General features: G+C 39.0%; 1 protein-coding gene across 3 annotated transcripts in view; it reads right to left on the minus strand.

Moving 5' to 3' along the window:
* USP24 (ubiquitin specific peptidase 24) overlaps positions 1–16,892 on the minus strand; it is a 131,610-nt gene that overhangs the window by 36,250 nt on the left and 78,468 nt on the right. For all 3 annotated transcript variants that reach the window (XM_084874453.1, XM_084874454.1, XM_084874452.1), the window contains 12 exons: positions 14,373–14,468; positions 14,023–14,251; positions 12,948–13,107; positions 12,089–12,244; positions 8,960–9,030; positions 8,175–8,335; positions 7,568–7,629; positions 6,291–6,482; positions 4,970–5,087; positions 2,763–2,907; positions 665–784; positions 145–270 (listed from right to left, as the gene is read on the minus strand). In XM_084874453.1, the coding sequence (XP_084730579.1) occupies positions 145–270; positions 665–784; positions 2,763–2,907; positions 4,970–5,087; positions 6,291–6,482; positions 7,568–7,629; positions 8,175–8,335; positions 8,960–9,030; positions 12,089–12,244; positions 12,948–13,107; positions 14,023–14,251; positions 14,373–14,468 (1,636 nt within the window). The remainder of the gene's footprint in view (positions 1–144; positions 271–664; positions 785–2,762; positions 2,908–4,969; positions 5,088–6,290; positions 6,483–7,567; positions 7,630–8,174; positions 8,336–8,959; positions 9,031–12,088; positions 12,245–12,947; positions 13,108–14,022; positions 14,252–14,372; positions 14,469–16,892) is intronic.

The raw sequence follows: 16,892 nt of genomic DNA on the forward strand, positions 1-16,892 counted from the left end.
TAGACAACTCTTCTGTAGGTTTTGGCAATGGGATTAATCTATTGATAGAATTAATAAAGACAAGAGACAACTAGCACTAGAGAAAGAACGTAGCCAAGCTCCAAATAGTCAACATCTTTAAATCAAGAGTTACTGGTGAAATACCTTCCAAAAGTTCTCAGGTACATAATACTGCAGCTTGCTTTCCATCAAATGCCCAAACAGAGACTGCACTTGGTAGAATACACTATCATCTGGATTGTCAGTGTCGTCATCCACTGAAAGTAATGCCTGAAAAGACACAAAGTAGAAAGTTAGAAATACTTACTGTTTTACAGATAACCTTGATTTACATACATGCGAGTCCATACATTGTTCTTTTAGATGCTACATGTTTGAATCTGACTGTAAAAATATTTCTAAAATACTACAAATGTTAGCAACTTAAATAAGAAGTTCAAATATCACAATTGGTCAAATCCATCCGTCAAACAGGCAATATATTACTGCAACAGATGTATAAAACTGTGTGACTACTCTAGCATTATTAATTCAGGAGCCACTGAAGAATCCTTAAATATCCTAATTTTATTAAACCCCTAATCACACTATATGAATGTGGAACAATTCTCAGGCAATGCACACATTACTTATCACAACAAACAGGAAAGAGGAAGGAAATCACCTCAGGGAGACCGGGCTGCATGTACAGCTGCTGGAAGACGGCGTTCATGTAACATGTGGCACCACCATTCCTCAGACCCACAAACCCTGCACTGGACCTGCTGTCCACTGGGGGGAGGTACTAGGAAGGAGAGGAGAAAGAGGAGAGAATTAGTGTCTGCATCAGCACATGTCCTCATAACTCTAATGTAAGGGGCAAAGAGATATACTCAGATTATCCATCCAGCGTACTGAGTCAAGCTAGCAAAGCCTGTATTCATGAAGTAGCTCTGCAGATGCTGATGCAATTATAAATATACTATCATCTCAATGTTTCTTTTTGGTTCATAAAGTACACAGAAGATAAGCCAGAAACGATGCCAGGATTCGAGAAAGAGAGCTCAAATGTACCCTGATCTCAAAGGAATTCTCAATCTAGTATGGTAAATAGGTATTGATCAAGTAAATACACTAATACATTTTTATTAATATAATAAAACTGAGGCGATACTCTGAAAAAGAAGAAAAAAGGATTAGGGTTCTATGAAGTGTTTACTCTGCAAGAATCCTGATCAGGCCCGTCTAGATGGTCAAGGAAAGCACATATTCCTTCTCTCCTTCTCTGAGAAGGAAACACTCTGCTACTCAACTTCCTCTAATAATCACACAATTAAATAAATAGGTAAATGCCTTAGCATTTCACGTAGAGATGTTTGTAATAATGTAGATCCCAGTGCAGTGCTTTTCTACGCACAAATAATCAAGAAAGGGCATCTTGGATGAAGTTCAACATGGCACTTCTCCAAGAGGAAAGGTATTATAATGACATTTTCTCAAATACTATCATAGCAGAGTCTCTCGATTTTAATGCCATGACCAGAGGCACGTTATCTGCCAATACAAGTATCTGTATCCATGTAATACCTAACCAACTGACAAGACCCTGTTGATCTTTTGAATGGAAAGGAACATATTACATACGTTTTATTAACATTCAACATACACTTAGAGCAGGGTGATTTCTAAGACCTAATTACCACTGAAATTTACTTGTAGTCCAAAGCATAGATTAAAAAAAAAAAAAAAAAAGTTAAAAAATAAGAAAAACTAGTTTATAGAAGTACTAAAAATACAAATATTTATAAATGACATTCTTCATTAAGCTGCTATAATTCTTGATTTATAAAAAGAATAAAATTTCCATTTTAATCTGATTAAATACATGTGAAACTATGCATCACATTTTACTCTGCAAGTACTATTTTCTCTATTTGGAACGCCTCTTCCCACTTCCTTTCCTGCCTACATGTATGTTTCATAACACTCAGCTCAAATGAATGTGACGTTAGTGGAGAATGTACAAGCAGCTGTACAAGTGCCCTCCCACGCCTGGTCTGGTACTCCAGGGCACCCCAACTTGCTTCCCTCTTGCAATCCCAACATAAAATGAGATGCTCCAGGGCTCCACAGGTTTGCCCATAGCTGGACTGATCTTGCTACCTTGCTTCAATGGGCTCACAGTCTTTAGGGCTCTATTTTACATTTCACGTTTTCTAAGAAATCCACCAAAACACCACCAGCTGGTGGTAAAGTGTCTCTCTGTTAGTAGAGTGCTCCAAACATACCTCTATCTTAAATTTGATCCCATTATACTGAAATTACCTGCTTATGGGTCTGTCTCTTCCATTATACACTGACCTTAAGGGCTGGGATCAATCTTTAGTTTTGAGCTCCAAAAGCCCAACACACCCCTTAGCAAATAGTAAACTCAATCAATCTTAGTTGAATTTAACAGAACAAAGACTGCAGTGTGACAGAGCCAATGATAATTTATCTCTAGTGTCTTGCCAAGCATAAATGTACTCAAGAAATAGGTTGAAATGCTACTTTTTACTGAGAGTAATTATGAACTGACTTGAAAATGTATCCTCTTTAATTAACTAAAAGGGTACCATTTAATAATACATCATAGATGATAGTTGAGTATATACACATGATAAGTAAAAGCATAATACTGACTTTCTTTGTGATTAGAAAAATGAAAATATAGTTTTAAAAATTCTATGTTTTAGGAGAATACTCTTAAAGAAATTAAGTACACCAAGGTCTAGAAAACGTACATCAAACTCCTTGGTAAGAGCAGGGTCTGGCTGATGATGCATAGAAAGTAGTTCTTTTGTAATAATTTGAAGATTTGAAGGTGAGCTATCCGCCAACATTACAAGGACTTCATAGGCTGCTAATCGGCTATTCACTGTACTACACCTAAAAATAAAAATAAAAGACACAAGTCCGTTAGTCCTAGTCAAGTTTTGCAATGAAAGTACAAGAGCTGCAATTCCCTAAAGAGTTAGGTTATGGCAGGTCTGCAGGCAGAACTCTAGTAAATCTAGTGGGTAGTGCTGACTTAACAAAGGCAGAGGCCATGAACTACTGGAGGGATGAATATGGTTTTAGGACTAAATATCTTCATGGCCTGATGATAAAGTAGCAAAATCTATCACGTATGATTCCTGAGTATTCTTATCTACGGGATATATCAGTAAAAACAGAGGACAGTCTGAAAATTTTTACCAAAATCACAACATGAAAATAACTATCTTTCAATTAAAGTAGACAGCAAGATATCACCCTGAAATTCAAATATCTAAAGGGCAGAAAAAGAAAGCTATGCAAATCAGAATAGATGCTCATAAACATTTTATATGTGCCTACAGCTAAAATATCAACTAATCAACTTTGCATTTAGCAGAAAAAACGGAGACAAAAATACATAATTTGCTCAATCAATATGTTTAAACTGCTCACCTTTAATGATTATAACTTTGGGGATAAATAGTAATTTCTCACTCTCACCTATGCCGACCTTGCAATACTATGATCAAAGGTTAGGAAGGATACACAGAAAAGAGGACACCCAGCCTCTGAAAGAAACACTTAGGAAGGGGAGTGTAGAAGATGTGCTCAAGAGGGAGCTGTGAGGCTTTCAGATCAGCACTGAGCCAGCCACTGAGGACAATGGCCATGGACTTCTGGGTTGCACAGGACAAGTAAAGAATGAATAAGAGGTACCACATACACAGCCTAAATATTAAGAAGCTCTTTTGCTGTTATTCTGATATGAAAATGGCATTACTGTGAAAAGAGTTTCTGTGTATTTTAAATCTCTTCCTGGCTTTATGGAAAGGTGGGAAAACGCTGGGAGTAATTGTGATAAATGAACACCATTCGGTGCACTGAGGGAAGATGAAACAAAATGTTTCCTTTTCTATTCAAGGCACTATATATGATTAAAAAAATAACTCCTTGTGGATGAAGGTTTTACTTTTAATAAAGATTAAGTGAAGAATTCATGAATAAAAATTTCTATAAAATTGAAAATTTATTTCCTCTGTCCACTAGAAATTAATGTACTCATATATTTCTACTGCTTTAATAAAAGACACCCATGGAGTTAGCACCAAATCTTCTAGCACAGGTTGGGCAGGCCTAAAGATTGGAGTCACCCAATCCTGAGGGACACTCCAAGAGTCATAATGAAGGCTTCTTACCTAAAACACATTATGCTAATAAGGGATCTCTAAGTAGAGAAATAGTCCCACATAAGATTCCTTAAGGATTCCATAAAATATTGATTTTGCCCTGCCCATTTCATTAAACCACTGAATTCTGTGGGAATTTTCTCCACTGGTTAAATGCCAAATCTTTTCCTCAGGATTACTCAATTAACTCTGTTTTCATGAGAATAGAACAAAGTTAGATTCAGAGCAAATAACCTCCCATCTTTAAGAGTATAATCATCACCCACATAGGGTTAGCATTACAAAAGGATCTTCCACATTTCTACTCACAGAAACTAATATAAAAGTTGATTCTAAAATTACCACTGTAATCAATCACTAACAGTTTTAATTATCAAGAACAGTCACTACTCAGCAAACCTCAAGGTTCATGCACTAAAGCACCTGCACTTTTCTTATCCAAGAAACCCTCAAGACTCAGAACTTATGCAAGACTTTCACTTTGGACTAAATCTGACAAATTCAGTTCATCTTGGAATTTGTTACTGACCAAATTAACCACGTTATTACTTACTCTCTTCCGATGAAAATAATGGTACCAGCATACTTGCTCAGCATGTACTATGTGACAGGCAGGCTTTATCCTAAGTCTCTTTACATGCATTTCTTTGTATAGTGGATAATATTTTATAAGCTATGCACACTCACAAGATAGAAGACAAACTCCAAGTTAAGAAAATCTTTTTGGACTAATGTTTTGAATTAGAATTTTTACCCAAACTGAACACAACGTGCATTTTCCATACTTTGGATGAAAGTCCTGTTGACTGATGGCGGCACTGCCAGCTGGAGAATGACTATTTAAGATAATTCTAGAAGCTCGGAAAAGGAAGTCATCTAACAATGGTTTAATGAGTGATGAACCTGAAATAGAGCATAATATTCATGTTGAGGATGAACACATATTTTAATTCAAAGATCTTATCTTGCACTTCATATCAAAGGCAAAGGCAACTAAGCCACCCAATAGCAGGGCATTCAGTTTAGTTTCATGCTTAATTTTTGGTAAAGCTCTTGGGGTAGAGAGGTGGGGATGGCGGGTAGGGTCAGGGTACAGGATACAGAGAGAGACAAGTGAGGGCACCTTCCTTTATGAACTTACAACAGAGTGAAAGGAGTCAAACTTTCACTTTAGAAACACACAAATGCCAAGTACACCACAAGGTAGATGGTTTGAGTAAATAATTCTGACTTTGTCCACAGGGAATCCCCTTAAAGGGTTTTGAAACTTTTAAAATCTTGCCTTCATTAGGTAAAAATAATTTGCCTTTCTCACCCTGGTTCAGAATCACTCTTTTCTATGTATCCCCAGTAGTTAAAAAGATTTTTTTTATAGAGCTTAGTTTGTGTGATAAATGTGAAAATTAATCTTTTGATTTGTTTCCTGAATATAATTATAATATTTAGTATGTTTGTACAAATTACATATGTAACTCAGGAGACTCATCCATCTTCTAGGGGTAGTAGTTGAGGACTGCCTCCCTAGAAGAAAATTACTCTTAAAAGAAGTAAGGTATACAACAGATTATATTTTATAAAGTACCTAACAGTAAAAAGAGAAAAATCCACTTTGAGCCGAAACCGGTTTGGCTCAGTGGTAGAGCGTTGGTCTGCGGACTGAAGGGTCCCAGGTTTGATTCCGGTCAAGGGCATGTACATTGGTTGCAGGCACATCCCCGATAGGGGGCGTGCAAGAAGCAGCTGGTCGATGTTTCTCTCTCATCGACGTTTCTAGCTCTCTATCTCTCTCCCTTCCTCCTCTCTGTAAAATATCAATAAAATATATTTTTTTAAAAATCTACTTTGAATTATAATTTTTAGTTGGTATTAAGAAGTTATGTGATCAAACTCCTTTGAACACTATAAAATTCCCTATGTAGTTTTGTGACACACATAAAATATACCTTAAATTTGTTAGGCAGTAAGCCAGACAAATTCTTATTGCCCGAAGGGCCAATTTTCTATGCAACACTTGGGACCTATCTTATTTTCCCAATTACACACAAAACTATGGCAGGAACTGAAAATGAGGTATTCTGTCACATGACAAGATGAAGCAATAATTACCAAGCATTTCTTTTTCTGCCCCACAGAGTGAAAGAAGGGTCTTAATGAGCCGTAAGTGTCCTGCCAGTAAAATGTTGTCTGCTTCACTGGTCTCACATTCAGCTGTGCGATTAGGTTCAAAGTTATCCAGCCAAGTAATCTCATCTTCAAGCATGGTAGCCGGGCTGATTCTTAACTGTTCCATTTCTGAAGCTAAGGAAAAAAAAAAAAAAAATCAATTTCCTAGAGAGAATTATTTCCGTTCATGGAGTCAAAATCCTGAATTAAAGCAAGCAGAGAGACGTCCCAATCTTTCAGTTCATCAAACTCAAAAAAATAAACAAGCCCTGTCATTAATAAATGGCAGGCTATAGCTACTACCCACAGGACTATGACAGCTCATGCATATTTGTTCTTCCTTCACTCACTCTCAGTCATAAACCAAACATATGCTGAGTGCTTCCTCTGTGCAGGTCACTACGCTACAAGCTGGGGATTTAAGATGAAAGAGACAATCCTTGTTGGAAAGAAGCTCCTGGTTTGGTGGGAAGGAGGGTTGGAAGGGTATGAGGAGAGCCAATGCTCCCACAGTGTTACCTACGTCTACAGGGGGCAGAGTTCTGCAAAGGAGAGAGGTCAACAGCATAAAAGCAGAGTTCAGGATTCCAAACCATGCGCCAAACTCCAGAGAACTGCTCATATGAAGCATATTTCACTTCCCCTCCAAACAAGGATTTAAAACATATTGGAAGTAGGGATTGGGTAGGAGAGGAGGAGTGATTATGCTCTACTTTCCCTGCACTATAAGCCACAAGCAAGGAGAGTCCCGGATGAGGAGGTAAAAAGGGATACTTCAGGGTCAGCCAGAGCTGGACTGGCACCAGATACGAATCCTGTCTACTTCTGTCACTCACTTCTAATACTAGTACCAACACATCTCAACAGGCATTCCCTCTTTCTTTCAACAACCAACTTTTGAAAAGTGATCAGAATGGACTATACTAGAAAGTCTTCTTAATAGCTCCATATCAGTGTAATTAAAGTATAAGTGCCTTTGACAATTTTTAAAATCAACAGATTTTCTCAGCATATAATAGTTGGATACATAATAAAATACTGGCACATGGGGTTTACATGCTATTTTCAGGAAAATAAAATTCAACTTCAAATGATAATTATAATCTCAATATATCTAGATTTATTTAAGTTAGAATTAGAAATGTCCATTTGGTTTTTTTTCCTTCTTACCCCCTTGAATCTATTCCCCCCATACAAATCGAAGTTAGACATTTACTTACTTGTCAGATCATCTAGTAATTGGCACCTCAGATCAAAATACTCCATACACTGAGATAATAGTCTAAAAAACAGATTTCAATGATTAAAAAGAGGCTGATTTCAAAATAAAAATAATTTTTCTTATTATAAGAAGTTCATAAAAACAAATGAATGAGACTTTTCCTAGAATAAAATAACTACTTTTACATTAATTCAACTTCAATATTTTAGCAAGAAGCACACCAATGATTTTACCAATACAGATACACATAGGAGTTGTGAAGTATGCCGAGCGGAGAATGTGACACTCAAGAGGACATGAGCAGTGGGACCTTTACACAGTGATCGGGCTTGAATTGTTTCAGGTTCTTACCAACCAGGTAAGGTGGAGATGGGAGGTGGAGGTGGGAACTGGGGGCGTAAGAGGAGAAGAAAGACTGGTGTTATTCTAACTCCCCAGTCCTGAATGGGAAAAACACTGAAATGCCCCCTTTCAGACACAAATGCTAGAAGAGGAGAGGAGAGATTCTTCTGTCATCTCAATTATGCACAGTGGGCTTTATGGGAGCAGCACCTAACTCATTATTCTTTCTATATAATGTGAGCTTTCTCATCTTTATCACGTACCTTTGATTGACTCCTCTCATAATACTAGTTGGAGACCAGAGAGGCAGCTGAGCTGTGAGAATCACGCCTAGAAGAAACTGATTTGGCTTCTGTACATCTGGATGAGTTGAAGTATCTGTCTGACTAAGAGTATACAGTTGATCACAGGCAACACGGCGAATCTGGAATTAATTAGTGGCAAAGAACACCCATCATCCAACACTTAAAGATTGCCTCAAAAATGATTCTCCTTCAAAGTCTATGCTTTGAAGGATACTCTAAGAGTCCAAATATTTCAATCATTGATGGTAGAGTTTACATTAATTAAACCAGGATTAAAAACAAGGGTGTTCTGGGAACTGATTTCCCAAACCATTCCATTATTCTATTCTAATCAATAGATTTATAACTTAATATAAATGAAAATAAGAAAAGTTAATTTTCAAGGTCATGTAAGACAATCAGAATTATAAAATCTTGTGAAAGTTCATGGCTTGAGGTTGGTCTTGATTTTGACCAACATGTTGACGCTTAATGCCAGCTGTCTTTGCCAGCTATGGGTGTTGAACATTGGCTGTAATGTTGTTTGTAATAAACAAAAATTAATTTTAGGCCTAGTCTCTTAACTTTTTTAGGGATATGGAATAGAAAGGAGGGCAGTCAGTTCAAACGGTCACTTTGTATGATTCTCTGAGAGGACAAAAGGTTGTTCCTTCTGTATTCTCTACGATGTTACAGGTACCCAGAGAGCCAAAGACAGAAGAGGACAAAGGGCTTTTTTATGAAATAATGTAAAGAATCCTTACCTCAGCACTTGGTGATCCAAGCAGAATATCGATGATAAAATCAGCAACACAGGGCAAATTATAGAAAGATGCTAATGATAAGAATAAGGAGAATTGGGGGCAAGGAGAACATTAAATTAGGAAATATATTTTCAAAATTTCATAAATTCTGAATAATTTAAGCTTAACTGTAACAGAAATTCATCTCTTCTACATGGAATCAAATTCTGATTCTTGGACAACTGCCTCAAATGCCTGTGAGCAGGATCATCTTGGTCATTTTTGTACCTTCACATTTTAGTACAATGCCTTGCATATACCAGCCACAGAATAAATATGTCTTGTGTTGATAAACTAGCAATACTTGTGAACTATAAAATATACCCACCACAAACTTAAATGATAAAGAAGAGAATATATATATTTCTTTGAAAATTAGTGGCCCGGTGCATGAAATTTGTGCACGGAGGGTGGGGGGGTTTCCTCAGCCCAGCCTGCACCTGCTCCAATCAGGCATGATCACCCTTGCCATCTGGGACCGCTGGCTCCTAACTGCTCACCTGCCTGCCTGCCTGATTGCCCCTAACTGCATCTGCCTGCCTTCCTGCCTGAACACCCCTAATTGCCTCTGCCTGCTTGCCTGATCATCCCTAACTGCCCTCCCCTGAGGGTCTGATCTTGCCCCCAACTGCCTCTGCCTGCTTGATCTCCCCCAACTGCCCTCCCCTGCCAGCCTGATCTTGCCCCCAAAGGTCCTTCCCTGCCTGCCTGATCTTGCTCCCAACTGCCTTCCCTTGCCTGCCTGATCACCCCTAACTGCCTTCCCCTGCTGGCTAATTTAGTTCCAATTGGTCAGCTTCTATTTCAGTCAGTGTCAAAAGCTCTGCCTCCTAGGAAGTCATTGGCTCCTCACAGTTCACCCAGATTTGGTTTGGAATTGTCGGTTTCTATGCCAATCAGTATCTAAAGCTCCGCCTCCTAGGCAGCCATTGACTCCTCACAGTTCACCCAGATTTGGTTCTGATTGGTCAGTTTTTATGTCAGCATCTCTGGACCTGATCAGAGAGGTGGGGCTAATCAGCATCCCCCACAGAGGCCTGGAGAGAAACAGAGGCATGACTGCTGGCAAAGCCCGGAGAGAAAGAGAGAGGCAACAGCTGATCAACAGCTGCCACAGAGGCTGTGGAATAGACCCTGCCTCTCTGTCCAGGCCTCTCTCTGGCACGATCTACAGCCCCCCTTGGCAGTCAGTGCTGGGTGGTCACCATGGCAACCCAGCACTGACTGCAGGACTGATTTCCAGTGTTTGGTCGGTGGTGACGAACCCTGGGTTTTTATATATATTAGGGTACCTCTAAAATTAAAGAACTGTAGGAAAATTGAACTAAGTACTATGGCCTATCTTCAAAAGTATGTCATGATCCACACTTCTCATATATAATTGAACTAAGTACTATGGCCACACTTCAAAAGCATTCTTGTCAAAGTAAATACTTTTGAATACTATTGCAATGTGACAAATCTATAACCTTTTCTATATGTTTACCTTATATAATGAACTTAGGTGGTACAGTAAATACTGTACCACCTAAGTTCATTATGATCACATCTATATAACTGGCAGCCTGAATCAGTAATAACAGTGAAGAATAGAGCCCCTATGTATTGGTACAATGTTTAAAAGTGAAACTTTGAGACTTTATCCCTGAATAAGTAAATAGTTATTGAGGGCCTACTATGCACTGGGAAGTGTTTGGGTGCTGGAGATTTAATAGAGAACAAAATGGACATGAATCTGTCCTGATGGAGCTTACAGCCTAGTTGCAGAGGAGGTGAGGACAACATGACAAGTGAATCAACTGTATTATTTGTTATAAAATGATAACTGTCACAGCAAAAAATAAGGTGAGGGTTTTTAGTGCTGGAGTTTGAGGGGAGTGTTGTGATTTCTCTAAAAGGTGGTCAGAAAATGTCTCACTAAAAAAGTAACATTAAGCAAGACTTGTAGGAAATGAGGAAGAGAGAGTGATGTAGACAGATAGCCGAAGAAGATACCAGGAAGAAGGAGCAGCCAGTACAAGGGCCCTGAGGCAGGAACATGCCAGGGTGGTTGAAGCAGTCACAGTCAGTGAGGAGGAGAGTTGGAGAAGCTGAAGACACACAGGTATCAAGGAGGTAGATTGTGTCTGGCCTTGAAGGCCTTACTCAGGATGAACTAAGAAGCCATTGCAAGGTTTTAAACAGAGGAGTGATAGGATCTAACTTACATTTAAGAAGGTCCACTCTGCTTACTGTGTGGAGAATGAACTGCAAGGGTAGAAGCAGGGAGATTAGTTAGGGCACAATGGCTGTGATCCAAGTAAGAGATGATGGCAGATAAGAGGGTAATAATAGTGAAGAGGTAGAATGGAGATATAGTTTAAAGGAGGATGTGCGGACAGCTTAGAAGTGGGGTGTGAAAAAAAAAAATTGAGGATGACTCCAAGGTTTTGGCCAGAGCAAAACTGCTAAATAATTAAGTTGGGAAAACTCTCGGCTGATATGGGCCAGATCGATAGTTCAGTTCAGGACATGTTAAGTCTGGAAAACCTATTTGAGTTCCAAGTGGAAATGTCAGGGGTGTAGTCCAGGCTGGAGACCCAAATTTAGGTACCAGCATATAGTAGAAATTGAAAGCTGTGAAAATGGATGAGCCCACAGTGATGTAGGACCGAATCTTGGAATGTTCTAACACAAAAAGTATAATTCATAACAGCCCCACTTGCTAGAGCCAATAATAAAGTTAAAAGGGCAAATCTTAAATTTCATAATTTTTAAATGAAGTCATTACTGATATACAGTTCTAATTCTATAGTTTATGAACTATAATTTGTGTTGTTTTGATTCCCCAACTTGACAGTAAGCTCCTGGAGGGCAAACATACTGCTCTTTATAACACTCTCTATGGAACCTTATATATAGAAAGAGCTCAATAAATGCTTGCTCAAAATCTCCCTACTTTAGCACTATTCTTGCCTATTCCACATGCCAATGTGCCCCCTCTTCATTTCTATAACATGACTTTATACCTATAAAGGCATGTAAATAATTCCCAACAGAAGCCTGGCCTTTCCCTAAAGGAGAGGAATCACAAGCAAGCCTCCTGCATACCCAGTTGTTGGCTCCGAAGCTGTAGGCAGGTAACCAGGAGAGACAGAGCCTCTCCAGCAATCAGGGAGTCTTTGGTGGACACGGACTGCTGGCGCACACAGATGCCTGCGTGCAGGGCGACTGGCTCTCCTTCACTTCCAGAGCTGCAGTTGCTTCCTGGAGAGGGGCAAGCAGAAGGTCACTATGGTCCTACAGGACCAGGGGATCTGCTAACAGCCTTTTAATGTGTTCCCCAGAATCCTCAAGTGAAATTAAATAGTTCAAGAAGACACTTTGGTCTAAGAAATAAGAGAGACTTAATCACTTTATGTGACCCTGACTGCTTTATACATAGTTTATGGGGCAAACTAATTTCAGGTAATAAAATAGTGCAATATTGGAGCCATGAGGAAGTCTTCCTGGGATGTTAAAAATGCTCCTTATGTGATGTAGATGGGTTACAATTTGTAAAAATCCTGTTAACATTTCTGCACTTTATTATATGTATGTCACACTTCTTAAATTTTTTTCAATACAGAGGTATACAGAAATTCATAGATTGAAAAGGGAAACCAAATGAAGCTGAAAAATAAAGTTACTTATAAAGGTCTAGTAGAAATAAGTGGCTGAACCAAGAAAATGACTTTTCGATGTAGGAATCCTAGATAAATTTTTATTACAGATACAGTTACTGGCCTCCTGACATTTTACACTGAGCAAGATAAAAACTGTTTGATTTGGTGTCCCCACTAACTCTGTGTTTATTATTTTTCTTAAATGAAGTATGACATACATATAGGAATGTGCAAGCTATACAGAGATGATTCTTACAGCTATTTCTTGCCCATGCTCTAATTACTGTGTCCTTTTTAATTAGTACCTGAACTGCTGAGCCTGTTTCGAATTCCAGCAGGAAACAGAGAATTACTTTCTTTTATTGGTTGGCTACTCCCAACGAGGTCAAGTCGTCCTGCAGCAGCAGCCCAGGACAGTCTCATGAAACAAGCCACAGTGGAAGTGAAATCATTTACTTCCATTGTCTAAAGAAGTATGGAAAGAGTGTTTGTTGTGAGAAAAGGCAATACTGGAACACATTCCATTAGCTTCTAGGACCTCATTGGTCTCAATTTGTGAGATTCTTTCCCCCCAAAATCACCTAGAGAAGCACCGTTTTAATGCTTCCATGCTGTTCAAAGACTTTCAATATCCCTCTGCTCCCTGTAAACAAGGACTATGATCTCCACACTCTGCCTTTAAATTACCTGGCAACAGTTTGGTTTTCACCATTTCTCCCCTACCCCCCCAACGCATTCTGGCCTGTGTGAACTGCCATGTGACCTCTCTCCCCCACCTCTCATAAGGCTCTGGTTTTCTCTAACTTTGCTCACGCTCTCCATTTTTTCTTGAACGACTCTCCTCTCTCCACACTTCGCTCTAAATATCTAATCCTAATCTATTCTTCAAGGCCTACTTTAAATGCCATCTCCTACATAAAATCATACATGATGGCCAGAGGCGAAGGCAATTATTCCACTTCCTCTGAAGGCCCATAGAATGTTCTTCTTTTGTAGTTTTCTTATAACACTTGACATTTTCCACCTTGAATTACAGCATTTCCACATGAGTGGTCTCTTTCTTACCATAAATTCCTTTAAGCTAATATTCATGTCAATATTCAATACTAGAGGCATGGTGCATGACATTTGTGCACTGGGGGGAAGGGAGGGGGAGAAAGGGTTCAGTCCATCCAGTCTGGGAGCTCTTGGGGGATGTCTGACCGACAGCTTAGGCCCATTTCCCGCAGTTAATGCACGTCATAGTGACCTGACATTCCACCGTTCGTCAATTTGCATATTACCCTTTTATTATATAGGATATCCAAATGGTCCTTCCCCTCAACCAGTTGTTTCTAAACAGGAGGTACTTAATAGTTCTTGAACACACAAATCACTTACTTGTATTGCAACTCGTGCAGCAGGGATGATCTCCTCCACTCTAATAGAAGACCGATCAGACACTGACAACTGTCGGTAGGATGACTTTTCTGGGGTACCACATAGGGATATCTGCCTGCTGGTCTGCCTGCTAACATTTCGGAATGGGCGAGAAGAAAGTGCCTCTATACCATCTTTGGCGATGTCTTCATCTAATAAAGTGGGCATTGTTTGTCCAACAAGTAAAAATCTTAAAAGGAAATAAAAAGATAGACTTATTCAAACTCATTTCATACTACTTAAAATGATTGAATCGGTGAGAAAAGTAAAGTCAAGTATTGCCTTGTGAGACTAACAACATACTGACATACCTTGCAAGTTGTAGACAGATAGAATAAACTCCCTGTCTTGTTTCATAGTCGACTTCTGATGGGATGGAGTCCCTCTGCATGACATTTACAACCAAACTTCAAAAAACAGAAAGAAGACAGGATATTAAAGACTTCTATTTTTTTCCATAAGAAAATTTCTGTAATTCAATTGCTAATAAATGTTATCTATCACTCAAAATTTCTATAAGATCTTTACATATAAAATGAACTATACATATCTCTATCCCAATGACTTCTTATGATACCTACAAGCCTTCTCATCCATTTAGAATTAGACTATTTGAAACCAAAGAAGGACCTCCAACATGGAGTTTTTGCATAGTTCACTTCTTGCTAAACTGCCTGAGTTCACTAATGTGAACTAACAATTAAAAAATATACCCAGAATTGGTGTATAGAATAAACTTGTTTTTTTCATGGCCACTCCAACCTATATTACTACAGAAGCTTCCCAACTGTTCTTCCTGCTTCCATTCTTAATGCTCCACCTCCAAAATCAAGTCTCAAAAGATATCCTTTAAAGATTAAGTCAGATCATGACACTCCTCTGTACAAATCCTCCAATGGCTTCCTATTTCCTACAGAGAAAAAAGGCAATTTTCACAGTAGCCTATAAAATCCTACATAACCTGACCTATGTCTGTAATCTCACGTCCCCTCTGCTGCCTGCCTCACTCTGCCCCAAACACACTGGCCTCCTGCTGGTCTCTGCAGACATCAGGTGGGTCCCACTAAGGGCAGTGGCTGCTTTGTAGACAGCTTTCCCCAGTAGATCACGGTCTAGCTCTATGCCTCCATCATGTCTGTAAAATGTCACCCTGTCAAGTAAAGCTTTCCCAGACCATTCCCTCCATCCCTTCTGTTCTTACTTTTCTCTACAGCTCTTATAACCACCTGACATACACTGTTACTTTGCTTCTGCCTTTATGGTCTGTTTCCCCCTCTGGACAGTAAGCTTCATGAGGATATGGGTTTTGATCTAATCTATTTGCCGCTCTGTTCATTGCTTAGAAAAATACCTGGCACATAAATTAACTGACATACAAGAATAAAGCGGAAGTAAACTTCCTTTATTACCATAGCTCTGTAATTGGCCAAATAAACTGAATTAAGCTGTTGCAAGAACATCTCTACAATATTGAAGAATAAAACTATGTGTGCAATTGGCCTTCCACATGCTTGGGAATTCCTTCAGCTCTCTCTAGTTCTCCACCATTTTATCTCTCCATGGTTTCACCCAATTTCTCTTCCCTCTGAACAGAACTTTCTTTAACTATCTTCAAGTTGGTTTTAACTCCTGGAAGAAATGGCATGCCTACTTCTTCCTAATGCAAATCTCCTTTCAACTGCAGAACACAGCCCCTCAACTGATCATCCCCTTTTCATCTTTATTCTTCTCTTTTTCACCAGGTCTGCCTACAAAGAGAATCAAATTTTCTACAAGATAAAACAAAAACAAAAAAAGTCAACTTTTATCTTATCCTTCCCATCAAAGTACTGTAACCCCTGTTAGGTCACTCATGATAAAGCAGAGACATCCATTTACAGATTCTACTTCCTAGACTTATCCCTGCCACTCAGCTCTGCCAACTGCTTATGCCCCAATGGCTGCAATTACACACTGATGGCTCCCCCAAATCTCTAGTGCCATTCTCCACTTCTCTCGAGAGCATCCTATCCAAACCATCCACTTCACATGACTCACAGGGATTTCATATGCAATCAAATTAACTTCTCTTGACTTCCTTTGTTTCCTCCATCTCCTTCCATGTTTATTTCCCATAAGGACTAGAGAGTCACCATTTATCCTCTTTCTCAAGCAACAATCATAAGTCATTCTATAAATGTTCCTACTGTAGTCATATATCTAGTCATAAAGACCTGCCTCTTATACCACATAAATGTCATTCTACCACCGCCCTAAATTTAGAACCTGCTGTCTCTTCTCTCAAGCATTGTCACAACTCTGAACAGTTCTCACTGAACTTGGTTTTTCCTACTTCCATTCTTCTCCAGTGCAGGCAGAGTAACTGTTATAGGTAATTCCTGACTTATAAACTTCCTGTTTTTCCATGGTCTACAGTACAATGTTGGGATTCCTCAATGTGACCCTTCTTTACATATTTCTCTTCCTTATCCTTGGCACTAGCCTCACCTGGCAACTATATTCCCAAGAGGGGCCATGTACTGTAGTGCTTCATTCATTTCCTGCCCCCCACCTCTGGCTCAGAGTGCTCCTGCCCTCCTTGTTTCTCTAGGAAATGACTATCTGACTACTTGTTTCACAACTCCCAGCTCAAATGTCACTTTCAGTGAAGCATTTCCTAATCTTAGGACCCCAACCAAATTTAACCAATTTAACCACTAATTTCTTTCCTAACCTCCACTGCACCAAACTGATTTTTATAAGCTTCTGTATTAATAGTTATAATAACTATTAAACCATGAGCCTCTTAAGGGCAGGAATAATACCTAATTTATCTTTGCATCCTCAGAACT

The sequence above is a fragment of the Pipistrellus hanaki genome (assembly GCF_964339955.1).
Source record: "Pipistrellus hanaki genome assembly, chromosome: 2".
In the NCBI taxonomy this organism is placed as follows: Eukaryota; Metazoa; Chordata; class Mammalia; order Chiroptera; family Vespertilionidae; genus Pipistrellus; species Pipistrellus hanaki.